A 14061-nucleotide genomic window follows, 5' to 3' on the forward strand; every position below is an offset into this window, starting at 1 on the left:
ATTTTTCTACAACATGTTACATATTTCTTTTCAGCACTGGCGGTTAATGGCAGGGTGGACAACAAAGTAGAGGACTGAAAATGAATGTTTTAGGCCATAAGTATGGCAAGACCGTTGAGAATGTTGCACCTAATAAAATAAGAGATGACAGAGCAGGCCTTAATGAAGTACTGATGATATTTTAATTTCACAAGTACGTATTTTCCAGGGCTTTGGAAACGGAAAAAAACCAAACCACGGAAGAAAATAAAGTTGTTAAAACGCTGTTTAAAAAGAATAAAATCTATCCGCTACTGCAAAAAAGCAAACAGATAGTTACAGAGAGTTATTGCCCGTATTTAAACAGCGTGTGGCACAATGAAGACGAACGCACGCATCTGAAATGGCAAATTCAGCAGATTTCTCTTCACCTCTCAGCGATGGTAAAGAGTTCGGAGTGTACCGGAACGAAACCCCTCCTCCGGCCCAAAGCTCACGCTTGCGCCGGCCGCTCGGGTTTTGTGGGGAGCGATTACTGTCGTTCTGCGGTGGGCAGGAGGTACTGCGGGGGCTGAGGAAACACGCAAATGAATTGAAGCAAGGCCTGACAAAAATTAGAACTATTTAAGCAGCAAGCCAATTAGTTTCTAATGTAGAAAAGCTCTTACGTGCAATTACAAACTATTGGCATTGGGTTTGAATTGGGTTGGCTTTTCCTTTTTTTATTTTTCTTACGTAAATAATTGATTGCGTGTGTTTTTCATGCTTGCTTACATTTGCCTATTCAGTAATATTTCGCAACTGCTTAGACAAGAATGGGAATTTTTCGTTGTGGCCAACAGGGAGGAAAAGTTCCTACCTGTATTTTTTAAAGAGGTTTTTTTCCAGTTTTTTCTTTGCAACTGTTATTTCTCGGCACATTTTGAAATGGCAGGAACCAAATCTGAAAGGGAGTAATTTTGTTAAGCAGTTTTCTGTTTACATTTAAGCTCAGCTGGAGAAAGTATTTAATCTGCAGCCAAAGGCTCCAATTTCCAAGAGTGCTGAGTACCTGAGAAAAGAATCAATTGAGGTTACTGAAGAGCTCTGCAGCTCGGGGCCGTTTCTACACACAGCCCGATGCTGTGTGCCGAGGTTTGAAAAATTTGCCGAAAGCGTATGATCGCGATCAACACGTCAAATGCGTACGACCTGCTATAGTCATTCACTTTCCACTTCGATCCTTCAAGGAAACCGGAATCTGTGCCGCTAAGGTGGATTTTAAAAGCTGCAAAACTGAACACGTGCGCAGGGCACCGTGTGAGCTGGGGCTCGGGGCAAGGTTTCTCCGTGTCGCCTCGCTGACGGGCGCGGAGCTCAGTGCCGAGCGGTGCCGCCTCCTTTCTGGCCGTTCTGCTGGATAAACCCTTCCGTAGCCTTGCGGCTCCGTGCATTGCCACCTTCCGTAGCCTTGCGGCTCCGTGCATTGCCATTAAAGGCTCAGATGAAAGCTAATGGGTTTTGTGACTCCCGTTTTCCTTGTTGTTCGGTGGAAATAAGTCGTGGTCGCATACCATCAGCGGGCGCTCACAAACCAGCCCATTTACTGGTTAAATTAGCCGCTCTGCTGAGAGCTGGAGTTTGGCATATTGAAAAGGAGAGGACCGTATGCCCCCGTAACTCGGTGCTCAGGCTTTAGGGCTTGCTTTAATATATAGCTGCTGTCCCTCTGGAGCGCTCAAGTATGTTTCCAAAATTTCCCTTCTAACGCATCCCTTGTTAGAGCTTACAAGGGAGATTCTAAAGAGCGTCTTAGAAACTGGGCAAACTCGAGACAGGTATTTGAACAGCGTTTCAACCTTGGCTAACAGTTGACAATGGGAACTCACTTAGAGTAGCTGGTCGTATAAATACGCTTGCTTTTAGGTTAGGAAATGGATAGCATAGCAAGTAGTGTGTTTTATGGCTCCCGACTCTTTGTTGAGAGTCTTTACTGTCAGCTTTTTAAAAGGGCGCTGTCAAAGGGGGTACGGCCCAGAATTTCCTCGTGTTTACAAAGCACGTGTAACGCCTTATACTTTTTTTTTTTTTAAAGACAAAATTGCCTTAAGGGGGTTGGATTTATTTTTTTTTCCCTTTAAAAAAAAGCGGAAACAATGGAATGGGAAACCTCGGAAAGGAGACGCCGCTCGGCCCCGAGTGATTTCATCTCAAGAACTGATGCGAGCCTCTCCGATGATGCAAACGACTTGGGACTGTAAAAGAGGTGTGTTTCTGCCCCAAATGCATTTTACGTCATCACAGTGACAAGGACCGACTGCTGAAGCTCAGGTAAGTGCCTGCCCCTCTGCGAGGGAGAGCAAACCATCCCTGGAGCAGCCTTCCGCAAGTCAGGCTCTGCTTGCCAGAGCAGGCAAAGGCACCTTTCCGGGGAAAACACACCGGGTTTTAATACCTTGCCCTGCTTGCGCAAGGAGGCTTTGAAGAAACTCAGCCACCAGTATCTGCACACCTGACAGAATAATTCCTTAGACATGTTAATGTTTTACCGTAGTACGAGTTTATGATGACAGCAAACCTTTCAAAGCGTAGAGGGATAACACGCTTCCTTGCCGTATTAAAAAATAATGTTAGATTTTATGTACCGTAGTTTAGACTGCTGTTAAGAGGCGCTTCTTTGACAACGATCTTTTTGAGGTTTACAGAAAGCATAATAAAATATGTAAGTTACATTTCTACAAACAAAAGCCATAACATAAGTTATTTATAAGCGTGAGATCCAAACAGTATCACGATAAATAAACCTTAATGGATACCTGCGGCATCCATCCTAATGTAATTTGCCCAACAAAAGTCATATTTGGTAGAAAAATCTGGCAGGAGCTGCGTGTTGGTATATAAAATAAGAATGAAAGAGAGAAGGAAGCCGCGTTGAAACGCCGGCTGCTTTCCCGGGTTTACGCCCAGACCTTCCCAGGGTACCTCCCAGCCTTCTCCCGCATCCCAGTGCTGGCGCTGCTGCTCAGGGAGACCAGATGTCTTTGCATCTTCCAGGGTTTGTCCACAGTACCGGGATGTTCCCTGTCGGCTTCACTACAGCCTGATTTTATTGGAGACGGCAGAAGGAAATTGAGCCCCATCTGCCCGTCATCCTCTGTGCTCTCTTCCCTTTCCGCGGTAGTTCCTTCCTCAGCGCTTCCTTCCTACCCTCCCCGTCTCATCTGGTCTCAGGCGTTTGTGGACCGATGCGTAGATCCTGAACTAAAACCAAGTTTCGGCTTTTTTCATGTAACAGTTAAGGTCACCAACCTGATAAAGACGTGCTGTGAAACGGGAACTGAAACCACCGAAGCACGTTCACCCCTCAGAGGCTGCGAGCCACCTTTCCCTGTTTGCTCTGTGCGCAGGGTTTAACTGTTTCCACCCGCTTCACCGGGGCGCGGAGGACAAGGACGGTTATCGGTGCCCGTGTTCAGCCCGGCAGCCTCCGCTCCCGGGGCTGGCACCCCGAGCTCCTCCGTGGAGGGGCACAGGGAATACACCGGGGCTGAGCGGGGTGGACCTCCCCTTCTGCCAGCCTGGGGTGCAGCTCTCCCCAGCTGGAGCCAGGAGAGGCGCAGCCCTCCCGGGGTCGCAGCAAGGGGCAGAGGGGAGCGACCTTTAGACTGCCGCAGCACCAGGGCTCATGCTTCAGAAAAAGAGCAGCTGATTTAACCCTCCTGGGCTGACAAAACCGCTGCTCCGCTCCGCTGAGCACCGAGAGCTGAGTGCCCGACCCCGACGTTGCTCCCCGGGGAGCGAGCTGACTGCCCAACGGCCATAGGCATGACACCCCGGGGTCCCTTTCCAGCGCCAGGACGTGGCAGCGAGGCCAGTGCTCTGTCCTGGGGCCTGTTGGTCGCGGTGGCCCGCACCCAGGGGGGCTCAGCCCTGCCGGGGAGGACCGCCGGTGTCTCACGGGGCTCTACAGGAGAAGGTACGAGGGACAGGACCACCGTCCCTCCTGCGCCCACACCTCAACCCCCGCCCACCCAGTGTGTGTCCCTGACTGGGCACAGCTGGGTACGGGCGGAGAGCTCGGGCAGCAGCTTGCTGCACCTAAGCTTCTTTCGACTGTCCCCTCCTCCTTCCCCTTCCCACGCCAGGACGCAGAGCACCCATGTCCCTCTCCAGCCTGAACGCCGGCGTCACCCCACCGGCCCCGCCAGGACGCTACTTCCAGGGCTACGGCTGAGGAGCAACTTCTCTGTTTCCTCTGTCATGCAGACTTCCACACGAGTTGTATGTCGCCGGTGATGTGCTGAACGCTCAAAACCACGTGGGGTTTACGCGGCAGTGTCCATCTAGAAAAGGCTGTGGAGACCAGAACTGGCCTTGCCCGCTCCCAGATCTGCTGCCAAAGCCGGGAGCTACAGCAAAACCATCCCAGCATGGGTCGCTGCCTTCTCACACAGCGAGATATCGCCGTTCCCTGTCATCCTACGGGAAGAGACAAAACCCAAAGCAGTGGGCGATGCCTTTAGGGGATGGCACGTCCCCGCAGCCGCCGGGGCCTCCTGCAGCCCTGCGCTGGGCTCCGGCAGCGGCGGCGGTTCCCAGCAGACTCGGCCTCGCGAGGCTTCCCAGCTGCCAGGGATAGAGCCCAGTTCCCAACCTGGGAATTCTTGCTGTTAAAGGAGGGTCTGAGGACGACAGCGAAGTTTGATACGTGAGAGATGACACGGCCTTTAGTGTCCTTTAAAGAAAGAGGATTTATTTGGGGCAGTGCGATGGCCAGCGAGGCAGCACGAAGACGCCGCTGAAAACCAGAGCTGCGGGTTGGGCAGTGGTCAAAGCCCTCTGCCTCGAAGCACTGCCCTCCGGCTGTCAGGCAGTACCTCGGGCGAGGGTCTCTGCAGCCATCGCCGGTCCCAGGCCCCAAATAAAGGAGCCTTTGGAGAAATCGGAGCTTCTGGGCACCTGCACGTGCAGGACAGCGTGCCGGGTGGGCAACCCCGGACGTGCACAGCCCCAGGGTCGGGCATGGGGCGGTGTGAGGGGAGCTGGAAACGCAGAAACGCGGCTGAACGGATGCACTGGGCTGGCTGATGCTCCGTGGAGCTCCTCGAGGCGGTACAAGGTCCGGCGCTCAGTTGGACTGAAGCCCCCGTGCAGCAGTTAAGCAGCGGTTGAAGCACACGCTCAGCAGTTCTGGGGGTGATCCAACCCCGTAACTGCCCAGGCTCGCCGAAGCCCCTGAGTCTGTATTTTCACAGCTTTGCCAGGGGCAAAATCCCTGCTGCTGCTGCCATCTCCCAGGGTGAGCTCTGCCGGCACCGCCGGGCACCGCAGCCCCGGGGACGGCGAGGACACTTCCCGGCCACCGCCACAACCGGTCGGGTGTGCCCGCAGCGCTAACACCTCTACCCCTACAGCCACATGGCATACACAGCAGTTGCGGGCTGTATGGCTCTTTAAAGCGTGCGGGGTGGAAGGGTCCCCAGCTCTGGGGTGGTTTCCCCTCTCCAGCCAGCCGCAGCATCGCAGCCCACGGGCAGGGAGGTTATTAGCAGCCCCCCGGCCTGCGCGCAGCCTCGCAGCGGCGGCAGGAGCCTGACCCAGCGTCCGAACGGGGCCGCCCTACCCCTGGGTTTCCTGCGAGAGCATCAATCACGCTGTGGCCCCCTGCTCTCGGGCGGCTGCGCTAGGCAGCTCGCTAGGAACTGCGCAGTAATGCACCATCAATTAACGGCCCATTATTATAAAACGCTGCCTACCGCTTTGAAAAAGGCTGGAGGAGCCCCGCAGTGGTTTCTCTTGGTCTCATGCCCAGAAACCTGTCCCTCTCACCTTAGAAACAAAATGCCTCATTTTAAAAATAATTAATGGTAAACATTTTAAAAAAAAAAAAAAGGTGTAATGGATCATTTGGCCCACGCTAAATTTTGACAGTAAACATTTAACCAAGGCTACTTTACAGCAGAGCGCCTGAGCTGCGTGGAGGGAGGCCGTGCGTGTCGGTCGGGGCTGCACATCCGCCCCCCGGCCCGTGGGGCTGAGCCCCTCCCTCGGGGGGTGGGGGGTCTGCGCTGTCCCGGGGGTGGCATGGGACGCTCTCGGGGTGCAGCCAGATTTAAATCCCCGGGCTGCTCTGGGTCCCTGTTGTGCCATCCGGCGTTGGCCCCAAGGTGGTGGGAGGATGACGGGGCGGGAGGGCTGCTTCAGGCCGCTGTGGGGAATGGTCCTTCTCTGTTTGGTCTCCGGCTGCTCAGTGCTGGCTCTGATCCTAACGGGCACCACTCGTCTCCGCTCCCCTGGACACGGCTCGTCCTTGGGGAAGCCGCCAGGACCCCTTGCTGGGAAGGAGCTGAAGTCCGTCTGCATGCCACCTCCCTGTCCTCGCTGCTCCCGGGCACTAAATAACGTCCTGGCACTGCCAACCTCCTCCCAGCCGGGATTTCATTTTCCATGGAGCTGGGACGTACCCAGGAGAGGGGACCAGGAACGGCTACGGCTACCGGAGCTGCAACCCCGTTTCTCTCCCTTCGCGGAGGCAGCCCGTGGGCTGCCATGGATGCGGCACACTTCGGTGCCCGTGGCGTGCCGGAGCGCATGCCGGCGGCCCAACTGGTGTCACCGCTGGCAAAGCCCCTCCAAATGCAGATACAGAAATGCCTTGTGCCGCAGTGGAAGAGGGGTGCTGGAGCTGCCTCGCTCTTGAAAGGCAGAGGCATTTGCTGTTCGGTCGGTGCATATTTCATCACGTGTTTTTATTATCTCATCCGACAGGAAGCACTTGGAAAGCTCAACGGTGACATTAGCTGTTGCCAGGCACGTGGCGGGTCCTGCGAGGACGCGAGTCCTGCGAGGACGCCCTCCCTGCGGGTCCCTCCGTGGCTCCAGCCCAGAGGTGTTCCTGGGGCCAAGGAGGGCACATGCACACCATAACCAAACCCAGTGACCATGGCAGGGTGCGGCACATCCCCCTGCGTGTCCCCCCGTGGCAGCCAGGCCTGGAAGCAGTTCTGGGTTTTGGGAATGGGGCAGGTGGATGCTGCTTTTGTGCCCCCAGTGACTCCCAGTGACAAACTGGGTGGGGGTCCCTTCTGCCCAGTGGTGCCGGGGATGCGCTCACTCTTCTTACATAGCGTTACTTACTTTTTTCCCCCTCTTAACTACGTCCCCCCGTGCCTTTGCAGGCAGCTGGGTGCAGCACCCTCCAGACCCATGCCGCCGTCCCAGCCCAGCGTGGGCAGCGCCGCAGAGCCAGCCCAGCCATGCTCCCCACCGGGGCCGAAGGAGCCGAGCCGCAGCATGGCAGCCGGGCTGCCGCGTGCTTCTTTCTGCCAGCACCACGCGCTTGGCACTACACCTCACTTAACACTTGTACAATGTGCTGTCTGAGTTCTACAGGGAATGACAACGTTTCACCTCTCGCTCCACAGCAGCCTCCCCGCGTACCCCCCCGGAGCGCTCCCTGCCTGGCCTCCCCCTGCCCGCGTGGCTCTGGTGGCGGCCCTGCCGGTGCTGCGGGCTGCGTGGCTGAGCACCCGCCCGGGGCACTGTCCTGTGGGTGCTGCACCCGCTCGACCTCCCCGCGCCTGGGGTAGGGCACCCCTGCAGCCGGCTGCTTGGGGCCGGCACTCACAGGCTGGCCTCTTGCCATGCCACACAAAGGCAGTGCCGTGCCGTGCCATGCCATGCAAAAGCAGTGCCGTGCCATGCAACAGCAGTGCCATGCTGTGCCATGCCGTGCAAAGGCTGTGCCACGCCGTGCCATGCCAAAGCAGTGCCATGCCATGCCATGCCATGCCACGCAAAAGCAGTGCCATGCTGTACCATGCCATGCCATGCCGTGCAAAGGCCGTGCCATGCCGTGCCGTGCTGTGCCATGCAAAAGCAGTGCCACATTGTGCTGTGCCATGCCATGCAAAGGCAGTGCCATGCCGCGCCGTGCAGTGCCCTGCAAAAGCAGTGCCATGGCGTGCCGTGCCATGCCATGCCATGCCATGCAAAAGCAGTGCCACGCTGTGCTATGCCATGCTGTGCAAAGGCTGTGCCGTGCCGTGCCATGCCATGCTGTGCCGTGCCATGCCGTGCAAAGGCCATGCCATGCTGTGCCATGCCGTGCCACGCTGGGCCGTGCCATGCTGTGCAAAGGCCGTGCCACGCTGTGCCATGCTGTGTCATGCCGTGCAAAGGCCATGCAAAGGCTGTGCCATGCTGTGCCACGCCGTCCAAAGGCTGTGCAAAGGCCGTGCCGTGCCGTGCGGTGCCTGGGGCCTGGCCGGAGCCCTGCCGGGTGCGGGGCCATTTGCACTCAGCTGTGCCCCTGCGATGGAGGGGCTGCCCTGGCACAGGGTGCTGGGGACGCGCTGCGGGTGCCCCGTGCCTGCCCGGGGGTCCGGCTGCCTGCCCCTGCCCGGCGGGGCCAGCCCTGAGCTGGGTCTGCCTCCCCGGTGGCGCGGAGCACCGGGCGCTGCTGGGGGTCGCGGCGCTGTGCCGGGCCGGGGGGACTCGGGGCCGCGGCTCCAGCCCGGACCGCGCCGTCGGGGCCGCAGCTCCGCTCTCTCCGCGCCGGGCGGGCGGGGGGGGGGGGGGCCGGGGAGGGGCGGGCGGGCGGGAGCGGAGCCCGACGGTCCGGCCCGGCCCCCCGCCCCCGAAACGCGGCGCTTGGCGAAGCGGAGGCGGGTTTTGGGTTGGGAGCGGTACCGCGGAGCTGCGCGGAGCTACGCGGGGGGCTGCGCGCCCCCGGCGCGCGGAGGGGCGAGGGAGAGCAGGCGGCTGCGGGAGGGTTGCGTTTAAGGATACCATACGTCCCGGGTTATTAATTATAAAACATAATTAAAGTAAACCTGCAGAACGTCAACATATTAAATTTAAAAGCTAATATTAAAATAGAGTTAATATTTAATAAGGTAGCCGAGCGTTACAAAGCTGTACGCTGACACTCTATAGTTAACTGTGTAAAACCAGGAGAGTTTTCCCAAAGAAAAAATGTATTGTTTAGCTGATTATCAAAGACTCCGTGATATATTATCCATTTCACAAAAATAATATAGATATCTTTTTAAATATAGTAATAAAAACATACTAGCGCCTTTTAAATATACTATTACTTACCACCCCTTTTCATATTGTACTATCACAGACACTTTGGAATTGGTTTAAAAGCACATCATTCATTATTCAAAGCTCATCTTTGCATATTATTCCAGCTCAAGTCTGCCAGGCTCCCTGTGAAATCGTTCACAAAATTGATAACAGCAGACACACATGCAATAAAAAGATAGCCTTGGGCAGCCCGAGTTCCCATTATGCAGATCAAGCCGCAATTTTCTCTAACAAAGCCTGCCCTGATTCAGGACCGGGTGTCACTTTATTTATTTATTTCTCCTCCCCCGGTGCCGGTTTGGGGTTTTTTTGTTTTGGGGTTTTTTTGTTTTTTTTCCCTTTGCCTTTTTTCCCCTCCTTTTCTCTCCTCCCCGCCGGGCCGGCCGGAGCGGGGCCCCGAGGGATGGGCACCCGCCGCCCTTCCCGGTGGCGCGGGGCGGCCCCGCACCAGTTTGCCGGGATCGTGTCAATCCCATTAGCTCCGCTCCGGGGGAGCAGCGGCTGATGGCGGCTCCGCTCGCGGCCGCCGCACCGAGAGCGGACAATCTGGTTACGCTGCCCGGGGGTGGCACCGGGCCGTCCCCCCCCAAGGGGGGAGTGGTGTGTGTGAGTGTGGGGTGTTTAATAGCCACGTTAACGACCACCGGCGCGGGGGTCCGGGCGTGCGGTGAGCCGGGGAAGCCCCCCCCGACGGCCGCCGGCAGGGACGCGCCTCCGTCGGGGCCGGCGCTCCCCGCGCCGCACCGGGAAACTTCAGGCGGCGGCTCCGCAGCGGCCGTCGGGGCCCGTCGGGGCCCGCACCCGGCCGGACCCCGCACCCCCGGCGGGGCAAGGCGGGGCGGGGGGGGTGGGAGAGGTGCCGCCGGACCCCACACGGCCGCGGGGCCGAGGCGGCGACTGCAGCGGCGGAAGAGCCGGCGGGGAGCGGGGCCGCGGGGGCCGCCCGCCGCCGGGCCGGGCTCCGTGCGGCAGCGCCGGTGGTTCGGCGGGTCGCCCCGCGCTCGCCGCCCGGGGAACGGTTCGACGCGTGGCGGTAATTGAATGCCGAGGTTTACACGGTAATCGCGTCCCTCCCGTCGCCGCTCCGGCAGCCCGGGATGGCCCCGCCAGGTGCTGATCAAATGCCATTACATTCTATTAGCAGGGAAATTCTATTCCCTGTTTTCATTTCCCTTTGTCAGAGGGAAACTAAGTAAATGCGCTGAGCGTTATTTAATTTTTAACGCCTTTAGTCCAATTTGGACGTTAGGGAGCGTCTGCAAACTCGCTCGGCGGCCGCGCCGGGCTCCCGCCGCCCGGGCGCAAAGCAAGCCCGAACGGCACCCCCCGGCCCGGCCCCGGGCACCGCCTCGGCCCGCCGCTCCGCGCTGCCGTCGGGGCGGCCGCCCGGCCTCGCCGTCCAAGCGCGGCGCGCCGCCCGCCCGGGGCCGGGCAGCCGCTGGGTGCCGGGAGGAGCCCCCCGCCGCGCGGGGCCGCCTCGGGTGGGCACCGCGGAGCGGCCGTCGGGGCTGGCGGCTCCGGCGGCCGAGCCGGGGCCGGGGGCCGGGAGGCGTCGAGCGGCCGCGCCGGCCCCGCGGGGCGCGGGGAGGGCGCGGGACGGCGGCCCCGACGTGCGGGGCGGCCCGTCCCGCCGCCGCAGCCCCGACGGCGCCCCCGCCGCCCCGCCCCCGCCCGCCGCGGCGCGGCCCCATTGTTCGTGCGCCCCAGTGATGTCACCGCGGCGGCGGCGGCGGCGGCGGCGGGTCCCCGCGCCCGGGCGCGAGGCCGGTGCCGAGCGGCGGGAGCCAATGGGAGCGCAGAGGCTGGGCGGCGGCGGCCAATGGCGGCGGCGGGGGCGCACGCGGCGCGGGGCGCGCGGCGGCCCCGAGGAGATGACGGGGCGGCTGCCGGGGCGGCGCGCGCTCGGCAAAGTTTCCGCGCGGCGCACGCCGGGGCCGGCCGGGCCGGCGGAGCGCGGCGGAGCGGCGGCGCCTTTATAGCGGGCGCGGAGGGGCGCGCGGCGGCGGCGGCGGCGGCGGCGGAGGAGGATGGATCCGCCGGCGGGCGCGCAGGGCCAGCACCAGCACCAGCACGAGCCCATCAGCTTCGGCATCGACCAGATCCTCAACAGCCCCGAGCAGGAGAGCGCTCCCCCGCCGCCCCCCCGGGGCCCCGACGGCGCGACCTTCCTGGGCGGCCCCGGCGGCCGCGGCGGCGCGCCCTACCCGGCCCTGCCGGCCCCCTTCCCGGCCATCGCCGCGCCCTTCGAGGACTCGGGATCTTACAGTGTGAACCTCAGCCTGGCCCCGGCCGGCGTGATCCGGGTGCCGGCGCACAGGCCCATCCCCGGGGCCGTGCCGCCGCCCATCTCCAGCGCCATCCCGGCCATGCCCGCCGTGCCCGGCCTGGGCAGCCTCAACTTCCCCTGGATGGAGAGCAGCAGGCGCTTCGTCAAGGACCGGTTCACAGGTAAGGCGCCGGGGCGGAGCGGGCCGCCCGCGCCGCGCCCCCGCAGCCCCCCGCGGCAGCGAGCGGCGGGGCGGATAAACCCCGGCAAACGAAATCGTGACGGCGGGAACGCTGCTGGTAACAGCGACGGCGGCCCGCCCGTTCTTTCCCTCCCCCGCGCCCGCCGCCATCCGAAAAAGCGCTCGCCCGCCGGCCTGGACGGGGCGGCCGCCCCGGGGCTGGCGGCGGGGCGCCCCGGGGAAGCGGGGAGGGGGCGGGGGGGCGTCCCCTCGGCGAAGGATAGAAGCGGGACCTCGGGGAGACGCGGGTCCCTCCGGGGGGCGGCGGGCGGGCAGAGGCGCGGCCCCCGGGGGGGCGGCCGGCACGGTGCGGGCGCGGGGCTGACCCCTGTGCTTCCCACCCGGGCAGCGGCGGCGGCGCTGACGCCCTTCACGGTGACGCGGCGGATCGGGCACCCCTACCAGAACCGGACTCCGCCGAAGCGCAAGAAACCGCGGACGTCCTTCTCCCGGGTGCAGATCTGCGAGCTGGAGAAGCGTTTCCACCGGCAGAAGTACCTGGCCTCGGCCGAGCGCGCTGCCCTCGCCAAGTCCCTCAAGATGACGGACGCCCAGGTGAAGACCTGGTTCCAGAACCGGCGCACCAAGTGGCGGTGAGTCCCGCGCCCCCGGGGCCGCCCCGTCCCGCCGCCCGCCCCGGCGGAGCCCCCCGCCCGCCGTCCCCGGGAAGCCCCGGCCGGGAGTGGCCCCCTCGCCGGCTCCCGGCAGCCAAACGGTTTGGCGGCGCGGGGAGGGGGATTTTTATTATGATAATACTATTATTATCGTTATTCATTTTTATCTTTTTGCTTTTCCATAGTCCCCCGTCCGTGAAAACGGGGGATGATTGGAAAACCGGGGAATCGTTCGAGAAAAAACGGGGGATTGCTCGAAAAAACGGGGGATTGCTCGAAAAAACGGGGGATTGCTCGAAGAAACGGGGGATTGTTCGAAGAAACGGGGGATTGTTCGAAAAACCGGGGGATTGTTCGAAAAAACGAGGGATTGTTCGAAAAAACGAGGGATTGCTCGAAAAACCGGGGGATTGCTCGAAAAAATGAGGGATTGTTCGGAAAACCGGGGGATTGCTCGAAAAAAAGAGGGATTGCTCGAAAAAAACGGGGATTGTTCGAAAAAGCAGGGGATTGTTCGAAAAAACGAGGGATTACTCGAAAAACCGGGGAATTGCTCGAAAAAACGAGGGATTGTCCGGAAAAGCGGGGCATTACTCGAAAAACCGGGAAGTTATTCGAAAAGCGGGAGCTTAGTCGAAAAACACCGAGGGATTATTCGGAAAAGCGGGGAATTACTGGAAAAAGCCGGGGGAATCCCGGGAAAACGGGGCAGCGCTGGCGGGCGGGGGATTACCGGGCAACGGGCCCTCGCCCGGCGGTTCCCCCCCACACACACCCCCCGTGTCGGGCCGAGCGGCTGCCGCCCGCCCGCCCGGTGCTGCGCGGCCCCGGCGCGGAGCGCCCCGCGCCCCCCGGCCCCGAAGCGGCCGCTTCCCGCGGGAGCCCCGGGCGGAGCGTGCCGGGGCGCCCCGGGGCGCGGGCTGAGCGTGTCCCCCGGCAGGCGGCAGACGGCGGAGGAGCGGGAGGCCGAGCGGCAGCAGGCGAGCCGGCTGATGCTGCAGCTGCAGCACGACGCCTTCCAGAAGTCGCTGAACGAGTCGATCCAGCCCGACCCGCTGTGCCTGCACAACTCGTCGCTGTTCGCGCTGCAGAACCTGCAGCCCTGGGAGGAGGAGAGCGCCAAGATCCCCCCGGTCACCTCCCTCGTCTGAGCCCGGGAGCCCGGGCACGCAGCGGACTCGCCCGCCGAGCTCGGCCGGCGGCTTCCCGGGGCCGCGGCTCGCCGCAGACGGGGCGGGCGCGGAGGCGGCGAGCGGCGCCCGCGGGGCCGGGGCCGGGGCCGGGGCCGGGGCCCGGGGCGGGAGCCGGGGCCGCCGCGGCGCTTCCCCGAGGCCGGCGCGGAGCGGAGCCGCCGGGCGCTGCCGTCGCGGGGCCCCGCGCTCCGCTTGTATATTCGTGTCGATGTTCCACTAGGAAGGGAGGTATGTCACTTTTTGTAAGAAGTGTTAATAATTTAATTTATTTATGCATCGAGATTTGGGGCACTATTAATATGGAGTTATATAAACCCTCGATTATTTATATCGAAATCCGAACGTAGGTATTTTGTGTTGGCTTTGGAACAAAAGGCTTTTTTTTTTTTTTTTTTCCTGTTCTGAGGATAGTCTAAAGAAAAAAAATACCTACCTATCGCTTAGCGGAGGGGACTAAGTGGAGCCGGTGATGACTCATTAGCTTAGGAAACCCTATTAAGCTGAAAAGCGGTGGCTTCCATCTGTCCCAGGTGAAGTTAATGTCAGCTGTAATTTATTCACCGTAGTAATAAGGGCTCCTTTCAGGCAGCACTCTCCCCGTTTCGGCCTCACCTTTCCAGCCGACGAGCTTTAGCGCACCGAAACAGCCCCCGCACCCTCTCCTTTCGCCACCGACTCTCGAGAAAGCGCCTTATG

The 14061-nt window shown here is 61.0% G+C and overlaps 1 protein-coding gene across 1 annotated transcript; it reads left to right on the forward strand.

The window, feature by feature from the left end:
• Positions 1-11078: 11078 nt before the first annotated feature.
• On the forward strand, positions 11079-13323 carry TLX3 (T cell leukemia homeobox 3). Its single transcript, XM_059825493.1, has 3 exons — positions 11079-11499; positions 11908-12151; positions 13113-13323. The coding sequence occupies exons 1-3, from the start codon at positions 11079-11081 to the stop codon at positions 13321-13323; spliced, it is 876 nt and encodes a 291-aa protein (XP_059681476.1).
• Positions 13324-14061: the final 738 nt, after the last annotated feature.

This window comes from Gavia stellata, chromosome 16, assembly GCF_030936135.1.
Source record: "Gavia stellata isolate bGavSte3 chromosome 16, bGavSte3.hap2, whole genome shotgun sequence".
Classification (NCBI taxonomy): Eukaryota; Metazoa; Chordata; class Aves; order Gaviiformes; family Gaviidae; genus Gavia; species Gavia stellata.

What these genes read in the sequence shown, in the direction of transcription:
- TLX3 (XM_059825493.1), top strand. Translation starts at nt 11,079, where the DNA reads ATGGATCCGCCGGCGGGCGCGCAGGGCCAGCACCAGCACCAGCACGAG. An exon ending in CGTCAAGGACCGGTTCACAG is followed by an intron (nt 11,500 to 11,907) that starts GTAAGGCGCCGG and finishes CCACCCGGGCAG; the next exon opens with CGGCGGCGGCGCTGACGCCC. An exon ending in AACCGGCGCACCAAGTGGCG is followed by an intron (nt 12,152 to 13,112) that starts GTGAGTCCCGCG and finishes GTCCCCCGGCAG; the next exon opens with GCGGCAGACGGCGGAGGAGC.